Here is a 10,953-nt window from a genome sequence, read left to right on the forward strand (position 1 = left end):
TTTGGTGTTTGGCTGTGTGCATCTTCGGTACGCAGAGACCGGGTGTTACTCATCATATTTTTGTATTCGCTTGATGCTACAATTTAAGTTAATAAAAACGCACCTTATCGAAAAAAGGTGAATGGGGTGTGATTAGACAAGGTGTACTTTGTCAAGATGCAAATGAAGCAGGAAAGAGAAAGCTGGAGAGGCGATGATGCACGACAGACGGCCCTCATGAGGACGGGCGCAGTTCCCGCGTGACCGTGTCTGGCGACTGCGACCGAGCACGCTCGCAGGCATACGCCTCCGCTTTGTTCCGGCTACTACGACAAGCATTGCTGTGGAGACTGATCGTGACGCTGATGAGAAGCACAATACAATGAAAATGATCAGGAAAGAATCAGGCGGTGCATCGAGACTTGGCATGTGAATTTTGAACCGGTTGAACCAGATTAGATATGTTAGTGGTGGCCTGTCAGATGGACTTGTATTGAGGGAAGTATGCAGCACAAGAAAGGTACGGGAGTTGGCCTATCAGATGAATTTTTAATTGACTTGTTGCCTCCTTTCTATAGCATGGCCCGCTTGAAAGAGCCGAGAGGAAGAGTTGGGGCACGGGAGTTAACGTAGGACCACCAACTGCAAACTTTATAATTAAGAAAGAGAAGATACTCCCTTCCCTTTGTCTCATAATGTAAAATCTTGTTACGTCCAATGAATATATTATATTGGATGTAATAATATCTTATATTATGACTCGTATTTAAGATCTTAAATTATACTCGCTCAATTTCTTTATAGAATGTGTGTTTGTTTTTTGATAAAATTTCAGAATGTAAGTTGCATTTTTTTCTAATTACCTTGTTAGCCCTTCAAAAAACGAAAAGTATCTCTCTTCTGATTATTTGTATCTCTCCAGAGGGAGTATGTGTTTGTGTTTGGTACAAAGAATCTCTGAATAAACTGATGCTCCTTACGGATGGAGTGGCTGGCTTATAGCTCAGCTGGCAACGGTGAAACGATACAGGGCGGCAGATGAACTGTTACAGTAAAAGTAAGTAACACTTCGGTGAAGTAGGCGAGCCACGCGAGCCGTCGGATCTCCAGAGCATCTTGAACATCAGCCGCATGTTAACTGACGAAGAATGACACTGGATCTGAATATGCAGGCCTGAGCCTGACACCGGCGAGCTCTACAAAGCTGCGCCGTTCTCTGTTTTTCAATGAGGATAACCAAAACTGAATGAGATCAGCGGTCAGTGTTTAGCCTACACCAACCTCCGGTTGCAGACAACGAGTAGAAAAGTTGGATTAAAGCGAATTGATCTGAGTGTGTTTGAATTAATTTGCTTGCAGTCGAACTTCAGGCACTGTTTTCATCTCTTTCGCGAGCATACAGCGTCGATCCAAATCTGTAGGTCCTGAATTAGCTGAAAGATTGTAAAGTCCACTTGCAGCCGGACACTAGATATGATCTGCATCAACAATTTTTCGCTCGGAAGTAATCAGAATCCTTTAACATATCAAGCAACCTTTCAATAGTATTTTGACTCCAATGATCCAATCAGACAAGGCAGAGAGAGAACGTGGAATTATCTAAAACCTTTGCTCGTTCAAGTGAATAGCTAGTGAATAGTGATAAACTCTCTTTCTAAATGTGAGACGTTTTTGCAGTTCAATTTGAACAGAGGGAGTACTATACTTGAGAACTCGAAGTGCAGACGAAAAAAGCAGGCTTCCTTTGCAGTAGACCATATCAATCGTCCCGACTCTCAAGTTACAGAGGGAGGAGACCCACCCATCTGCAGACGGCAAACATCAAGGAGGCGAGAAACTCGGCGGACCGTCACCCGTCAGAAGCTGGGGGATGCCCAGGACAAGCTAGAAGAGGCTCAGAATATGCCGCTGCTGGTGGAACCGTCCAACTCGCTGCTCAAGACCGATCTTAACGCTCTTGGCATTCTTAGGGTGGAGAGACTGAGCATGAACATCGAGAACTAACTAAGCTTAGAAGTTGAGCTAGCTGTTATGGAATTATGGTTTCTTGTTGCTCAAGTGTTGTAATATAAACTAAAATCCTACTATTTTGCTTCCAAATTTGGAATTCGATCCAAACAATTTCGACCATCTAACCTTGCAAGATAGAGCACATATATAATGATATTTAAAATTTACAAGTTGGCATGGAACAATATTTATTTGGACCTACCTACTGTGAATACTAAAAACAAAAGCCAACAATGTTTTTCGTGTCACTTAGGCAGTTGGCTTGTCATTCTCACATGTTTTTACTAGAAGAGCAACTTGTGTACTCCATGGGGGTGCTAGACCATTATACAATACAAGCACATGTAGTTTATAAGGATACATGTTAGCAGCCGTGTATGACCCACCCTCGAACTCGTCACAGCCAATTGTTTTGAGACTTTTCTATTGCGTGAGAAAACTCTGCAAGACTTTGCAGAGGCTAGTTAGTTTGTCCAGACGCCATAGACATCGACCAGCAGCTTCCTCATCGATTGTCTTCCTGCTTGCTATGGAGGCTGCCATATCTGTAGTCACAGCTGAGCTAGTAAGCCGTTTCATCTCCTTCCTGAAGAACAAGTACCAATCCTCCTTGAACCATGCCGAATCCGAGGAGAAGGTGGTGGAGAGATTGCAGCACCTCCTGACGAGAGTCAGCATCGTCGTTGAGGAGGCAGATGGGCGGTACATAACTAACTCTGGGATGTTATTGCAGCTGAAGATGCTCTCAGAGGCCATGTACAAAGGATACCGCGTGCTGGACACCTTGAGGTACAAAACCCTCCAAGACAGTGCATGCTTTGACAAGGTTAGCGTCAATGACTCATCTAGTAGCAGCTTGTATTTAGCCATTCCTTTCAAGCGTTCTCGAACATATCGTGAGAAGGATGACAAGGCCATGTGCCTCGAGTCAGATGGTGCCATGGAGAGCTTAGAAACTATTGTTGCTCATATGGCAGAATTTGTTGTTCTTCTTGGTGGATGTGAGCGCATGTCTCGTAGGCTATATGATGTTTATCTTTACAACAACAGCTACATGTTCGGCCGACATGCCGAAAAGCAAAGGCTCTTGACCTTCTTGTTGGAGCACAACATCCCTCCTGGCGATCATGCACTAGAAGTTCTTCCGATCATCGGTGGTGTTGGAGTTGGGAAGAAAACATTGGTTGCTCATGTGTGTGGCAACGAGAGGGTTCGCTCACGCTTCTCCTCTATTTTGCACTTGAATGGAGACAACCTCATGACGATACTTGACCATGGAAGGACCATGTTTGGGATGATGTTGGTAGTTATTGAGTTTGCCTCTGATGTGGATGACGATGACTGGAAAAGGTTTCACTCCTTTCTCATAAGAGTCAGCAGAGGAAGCAAAATCATCATCATAAGTAAACTTACAAGATTAGCCCGGTTTGGATCAGTGCAACCTATTTTTCAAAGTGTTTTGTCTTATGACGAGTTGAGATATCTTTTCAAGACTCTGGCATTCGGGAGCGTAGATCCCATAGAACATCCACGACTAGTACAAATAGCAGATGGGTTTGCCAAGGAGTTGCACACTATGCAAGGCGCACTTGTCGCAACAAATATGTACGCAGATGTCTTGAGAAGGAACCTCGATGTTCAGTTCTGGCGTTGCATATTGGACAGGGGAATAAGATATGTTAAAAGAAACATCTCCATATATGGCGTGCACCCAAGCACGCTTCTAGAACAAGGCCACCCAGTGGACATAACTGACTTTGCTTTGCACCCACTTAGCATGAGACGTTATACAATTAATGCTTCAATCAAGGAGGAATCACCAAGTGTGACATTGGGGGAACTTCTAGCTGATCCTAGCGTTAGACCCAATGAAGATTTCATTCTAATTTCATGGGAATCAAGGATACCCCCTCGCAACACATTTGCCCGCTTTGTTACAAGTCATGCTGAGGACACAAGTGAAGGTAGTGCTTTACATCCCGGGAGGAAACGACGAGGAGCGCCCATTTAATTTTATTTCAATACTCGTGTAATGTAATTCTTTTGTAAATTACATTATACATTATAAACAAATGTGTTCATGTATACGGAGTACAGTTGAACTAAATGTATTACAGACCTCATGTAACGTACAGTAAACTTTTATGTTTTACAAGATCAAACTATTCACCACATGATATTCTAGTCTTTATTTCTAGTTGTTTCAGTAATTTTGCTTTACAAGAAAAAGGTGCATGCATGATCATCATCGCATTTTACTAAAGTTGATACCAGTGATGAAATGTGATGTGTTGTGCTGTTGTGTGGATGTGGATTTGATAAAAAACTTAGATCGGATCAGATTATAGTTGCAATTACAAGATAAATTGGATTAAGAAACCGACGCCAGAATCTGATAGGCCATCGCCTTCCATGAAATCAATAAATTTAGCTAGCTTTTAGAAAGTTAAACCATTTATATTTCAAATTACCAACGAACTCTGTCCTCTTTCGGGTGGTGAGATTGTCCTTGCGCCGCAAGGCTTGTGAGGCCTTGGCTCTCTCCTTCAAGCAAGCCATGGCGAGGTGAAAACAAAGAAGAAATTAAAGGCCATGTGAGGGAACGAAAACATGAAGTTCTTCCACGCCATTGCCTTGCAGTATTTCTAAAAAAACATGATCCACTCCCATGATGTCAGTTGCGACTTCGTGGTCGCGTATGCAGGCAAATCCGACAAGCTCCACATCTTCTACGGCGGCCTGCTAGCTGGGCCAATTGAGGACCACCGGCTAGAGCGTCGACCTGGCCACGCGGCAATCAATTTTTGAAACCTACACTCTGAAGGAAATATGCCCTAGAGGCAATAATAAAGTTATTTTTTATTTCCTTATATCATGATAAATGTTTATTATTCATGTACATGTGTGAATACATAGACAAACAGGTTGTCACTAGTATGCCTCTACTTGACTAGCTCGTTGACCAAAAATGGTTATGTTTCCTAACCATGGACATGAGTTGTCATTTGATTAACGAGGTCACATCATTAGAAGAATGATGTGATTGACATGACCCATTCCGTTAGCTTAGCACCCGATCGTTTAGTATGTTGCTATTGCTTTCTTCATGACTTATACATGTTCCTATGACTATGAGATTATGCAAATCCCGTTTACCGGAGGAACACTTTGTGTGCTACCAAATGTCACAACGTAATTGGGTGATTATAAAGGTGCTCTACAGGTGTCTCCAAAGGTACTTGTTGGGTTGGCGTATTTCGAGATTAGGATTTGTCACTCCAATTGTCGGAGAGGTATCTCTGGGCCCTCTCGGTAATGCACATCACTTAAGCCTTGCAAGCATTGCAACTAATGAGTTAGTTGCAGGATGATGTATTACGGAATGAGTAAAGAGACTTGCCGATAACGAGATTGAACTAGGTATTGAGATACCGACGAACGAATCTCGGGCAAGTAACATACCGATGACAAAGGGAACAATGTATGTTGTTATGCAGTTTGACTGATAAAAGATCTTCGTAGAGTATGTGGGAGCCAATATGAGCATCCAGGTTCCGCTATTGGTTATTGACCGGAGACGTGTCTCGGTGATGTCTACATAGTTCTCGAACTCGTAGGGTCCGCACGCTTAACGTTTCGATGACAGTTATGTTATGAGTTTATATGTTTTGATGTACCGAAGGTTGTTCAGAGTTCCGGATGTGATCACAGACATGACGAGGAGTCTCGAAATGGTCGAGACATGAAGATTGATATATTGGAAGCCTATGTTTGTGTTGGGTTTCGTAGTAATTTCAAAAAATTTCCTACGCACACGCAAGATCATGGTGATGCATAGCAACGAGAGGGGAGAGTGTTGTCTACGTACCCTCGTAGACCGCAACGGAAGCGTTCACGCAACGTAGAGGAAGTAGTCGTACGTCTTCCCGATCCGAACCGTTACTCCGGCACCTCCGAGTTCTTAGCACACGTACAACTCGATGACGCTCCCCGGGCTCCGATCCAGCAAAGCTTCGGGGATGAGTTCCGTCAGCACAACGGCGTGGTGACGATGATGATGTTCTACCGACACAGGGCTTCGCCTAAGCACTACAACGATATGATCGAGGTGGAATATGGTGGCAGGGGGCACCGCACACGGCTAAGGAATGATCACGTAGATCAACTTGTGTGTCTAGGGGTGCCCCCCTGCCCCCGTATATAAAGGATCCAAGGGGGGGGGGGGTGCGGCCGGCCCTATGGAGGCGCGCAGGAGGAGTCCTACTCCTATCGGGAGTAGGACTCCCCTCCCGTTCCTTGTCCAACTAGGAGAGGTGGAGGGAGAATAGGAAAGGGGGGGCGCCGCCCCTCCCTCCTTGTCCAATTCGGACTAGGGGGAGAGGGGGCGCGCGGCCTGCCCTGGCAGCCCCTTCCTCTTCCCCACATTAGGCCCATGAGGCCCATTAACCCCCCGGGGGGTTCCGATAACCCCCCGGTGCTCCGGTTTTATCCGAAACTTCTTCGGAACCTTTCCGGTGTCCGAATATAGTCATTCAATATATCAATCTTTATGCTCGACCATTTCGAGACTCCTCGTCTTGTCCGTGATCACATCCGGGACTCCGAACTAACTTCGGTACATCAAAATGCATAAACTCATAATAACTGTCATCGTAACGTAAAGCGTGCGGACCCTACGGTTCGAGAACAATGTAGACATGACTGAGACAAATCTCCGGTCAATAACCAATAGCGGGACCTGGATGCCCATATTGGCTCCTACATATTCTACGAAGATCTTTATCGGTCAGACCGCATAACAACATACGTTGTTCCCTTTGTCATCGGTATGTTACTTGCCCGAGATTCGATCGTCGGTATCCAATACCTAGTTCAATCTCGTTACCGGCAAGTCTCTTTACTCGTTCCATAATACATCATCTCACAACTAACTCATTAGTTGTAATGCTTGCAAGGCTTATGTGATGTGCATTACCGAGAGGGCCCAGAGATACCTCTCCGACAATCGGAGTGACAAATCCTAATCTCGAAATACGCCAACCCAACATCTACCTTTGGAGACACCTGTAGACCACCTTTATAATCACCCATTTACGTTGTGACGTTTGGTTGCACACAAAGTGTTCCTCCGGCAAACGGGAGCTGCATAATCTCATAGTTCATAGGAACATGTATAAGTCATGAAGAAAGCAATAGCAACATACTAAACGATCGGGTGCTAAGCTAATGGAATGGGTCATGTCAATCAGATCATTCACCTAATGATGTGATCCCGTTAATCAAAAACAACTCTTTGTCATGGTTAGGAAACATAACCATCTTTGTGATTAATGAGCTAGTCAAGTAGAGGCATACTAGTGACACTTTGTTTGTATATGTATTCACACATGTATTATGTTTCCGGTTAATACAATTCTAGCATGAATAATAAACATTTATCATGATATAAGGAAATAAATAATAACTTTATTATTGCCTCTAGGGCATATTTCCTTCAGTCTCCCACTTGCACTAGAGTCAATAATCTAGATTACACAGTAATGATTCTAACACCCATGGAGCTTTGGTGATGATCATGTTTTGCTCGTGGAAGAGGCTTAGTCAATGGGTCTGCAACATTCAGATCCGTATGTATCTTGCAAATCTCTATGTCTCCCACCTGGACTAGATCCCGGATGGAATTGAAGCGTCTCTTGATGTGCTTGGTTCTCTTGTGAAATCTAGATTCCTTTGCTAAGGCAATTGCACCAGTATTATCACAAAAGATTTTCATTGGTCCCGATGCACTAGGTATGACACCTAGATCGGATATGAACTCCTTCATCCAGACTCCTTCATTTGCTGCTTCCGAAGCAGCTATGTACTCTGCTTCACATGTAGATCCCGCTACGACGCTTTGTTTAGAACTGCACCAACTGACAGCTCCACCGTTTAATGTAAACACGTATCTGGTTTGCGATTTAGAATCGTCCGGATCAGTGTCAAAGCTTGCATCAACGTAACCATTTACAATGAGCTCTTTGTCACCTCCATATACGAGAAACATATCCTTAGTCCTTTTCAGGTATTTCAGGATGTTCTTGACCGCTGTCCAGTGATCCACTCTTGGATTACTTTGGTACCTCCCTGCTAAGCTTATAGCAAGGCACACATCAGATCTGGTACACAGCATTGCATACATGATAGAGCCTATGGCTGAAGCATAGGGAACATCTTTCATTTTCTCTCTATCTTCTGAAGTGGTCGGGCATTGAGTCTGACTCAACTTCACACCTTGTAACACAGGCAAGAAACCTTTCTTTGCTTGATCCATTTTGAACTTTTTCAAAATCTTGTCAAGGTATGTGCTTTGTGAAAGTCCAATTAGGCGTCTTGATCTATCTCTATAGATCTTTATGCCTAATATGTAAGCAGCTTCACCGAGGTCTTTCGTTGAAAAACTCTTATTCAAGTATCCCTTTATGCTATCCAGAAATTCTATATCATTTCCAATCAGTAATATGTCATCCACATATAATATCAGAAATGCTACAGAGCTCCCACTCACTTTCTTGTAAATACAGGCTTCTCCGAAAGTCTGTATAAAACCAAATGCTTTGATCACACTATCAAAACGTTTATTCCAACTCCGAGAGGCTTGCACCAGTCCATAAATGGATCGCTGGAGCTTGCACACTTTGTTAGCTCCCTTTGGATCGACAAAACCTTCCGGTTGCATCATATACTACTCTTCTTCCAGAAATCCATTCAGGAATGCAGTTTTGACATCCATCTGCCAAATTTCATAATCATAAAATGCGGCAATTGCTAACATGATTCGGACAGACTTAAGCATCGCTACGGGTGAGAAGGTCTCATCGTAGTCAACCCCTTGAACTTGTCGAAAACCTTTTGCGACAAGTCGAGCTTTGTAGATAGTAATATTACCGTCAGCGTCAGTCTTCTTCTTGAAGATCCATTTATTCTCAATTGCTTGCTGATCATCGGGCAAGTCAACCAAAGTCCATAATTTGTTCTCATACATGGATCCCATCTCAGATTTCATGGCTTCAAGCCATTTTGCGGAATCTGGGCTCACCATCGCATCTTCATAGTTCGTAGGTTCATCATGATCTAGTAGCATGACTTCCAGAACTGGATTACCGTACCACTCTGGCGCAGATCTCACTCTGGTTGATCTACGAGGTTCAGTAGTATCTTGTCCTAAAGTTTCATGATCATTATCATTAACTTCCTCACTTATTGGTGTAGGTGTCGCAGAAACAGTTTTCTGTGATGTACTACTTTCCAATAAAGGAGCAGGTACAGTTACCTCGTCAAGTTCTACTTTCCTCCCACTCACTTCTTTCGAGAGAAACTCCTTCTCCAGAAAGTTTCCGAATTTAGCAACAAAAGTCTTGCCTTAGGATTTGTGATAGAAGGTGTATCCAATAGTTTCCTTTGGATATCCTATGAAGACACATTTCTCCGATTTGGGTTCGAGCTTATCAGGTTGAAGCTTTTTCACATAAGCATCGCAGCCCCAAACTTTCAGAATCGATAACTTTGGTTTCTTGCCAAACCATAGTTCATAAGGCGTCGTCTCAACGGATTTTGATGGTGCCCTATTTAACGTGAATGCGGCCGTCTCTAGAGCGTATCCCCAAAACGATAGCGGTAAATCAGTAAGAGACATCATAGATCGCACCATATCTAGTAAAGTACGATTACGACGTTCGGACACACCGTTACGCTGTGGTGTTCCGGGTGGCGTGAGTTGCGAAACTATTCCACAATTTTTCAAATGGACACCAAACTCGTAACTCAAATATTCTCCTCCATGATCAGATCGTAGAAACTTTATTTTCTTGTTACGATGATTTTCAACTTCACTCTGAAATTCTTTGAACTTTCCAAATGTTTCAGTCTTATGTTTCATTAAGTAGATGTACCCATATCTACTTAAGTCATCTGTGAAGGTGAGAAAATAACGATATCCGCCACGAGCCTCAACATTCATCGGACCACATACATCTATATATATGATTTCCAACAAATCTGTTGCTCTCTCCATAGTACCGGAGAACGGTGTTTTAGTCATCTTGCCCATGAGGCACGGTTCGCAAGTACCAAGTGATTCATAATCAAGTGGTTCCAAAAGTCCATCAGTATGGAGATTCTTCATGCGCTTTACAGCGATAAGACCTAAACGGTAGTGCCACAAATAAGTTGCACTATCATTATCAACTCTGCATCTTTTGGTTTCTACATTATGAATATTGGTATCACTACTATCGAGATTCAACAAGAATAGAACACTCTTCAAGGGTGCATGACCATAAAAGATATTACTCATATAAATAGAACAACCATTATTCTCTGATTTAAATGAATAACCATCTCGCATTAAACAAGATCCAGATATAATGTTCATGCTCAACGCTGGCACCAAATAACAATTATTTAGGTCTAATACTAATCCCGAAGGTAGCGTGCCGACCGCGATCACATCGACTTTGGAACCGTTTCCCACGCGCATCGTCACCTCATCCTTAGCCAATCTTCGCTTAATCCGTAGTCCCTGTTTCGAGTTGCAAACATTAGCAACAGAACCAGTATCAAATACCCAGGTGCCACTACTGGAATCAGCTAATTTGCCATCTGCCAGCTCTTTGCCGTCTGCTAGCTGACGGCAAAGAAGCTCTTTGCCATCAGCTACCAAAAAGCAGACGGCAAAGATCAGGCTGACGGCAAAGAAGCTCTTTGCCGTCCGCTAGATCTTTGCCGTCCGCCAGCAGACGGCAAAGAATCTTTGCCGTCAGCTGGCAGACGTTAAAGAGAGAGGTGGCCCCCACCCCCCGCCCGTTTGGGAAAAACTTAACGGCCCACCTCTTTGCCTTCTGCCAGCAGACGGCAAAGAGGCAAAAGGGCGGACGGCAAAGAGGGCAGTATCTAACGGCCCATACCCCCCGCCCCTCTCTGTTC

At 43.7% G+C, this 10,953-nt stretch overlaps 1 protein-coding gene across 1 annotated transcript; it reads left to right on the forward strand.

Moving 5' to 3' along the window:
* Positions 1 to 2,391: 2,391 nt before the first annotated feature.
* Positions 2,392 to 4,157, forward strand: LOC125540644. Its single transcript, XM_048704240.1, has one exon. It carries the CDS (start codon positions 2,519 to 2,521, stop codon positions 3,998 to 4,000), a length of 1,482 nt encoding a protein of 493 aa, XP_048560197.1. The 5' UTR covers positions 2,392 to 2,518; the 3' UTR covers positions 4,001 to 4,157.
* The last annotated feature ends 6,796 nt before the right edge of the window (positions 4,158 to 10,953 follow it).

Source organism: Triticum urartu, chromosome 2 (assembly GCF_003073215.2).
Source record: "Triticum urartu cultivar G1812 chromosome 2, Tu2.1, whole genome shotgun sequence".
Taxonomy (NCBI): domain Eukaryota; kingdom Viridiplantae; phylum Streptophyta; class Magnoliopsida; order Poales; family Poaceae; genus Triticum; species Triticum urartu.

What these genes read in the sequence shown, in the direction of transcription:
- LOC125540644 (XM_048704240.1), top strand. Translation starts at nt 2,519, where the DNA reads ATGGAGGCTGCCATATCTGTAGTCACAGCTGAGCTAGTAAGCCGTTTC.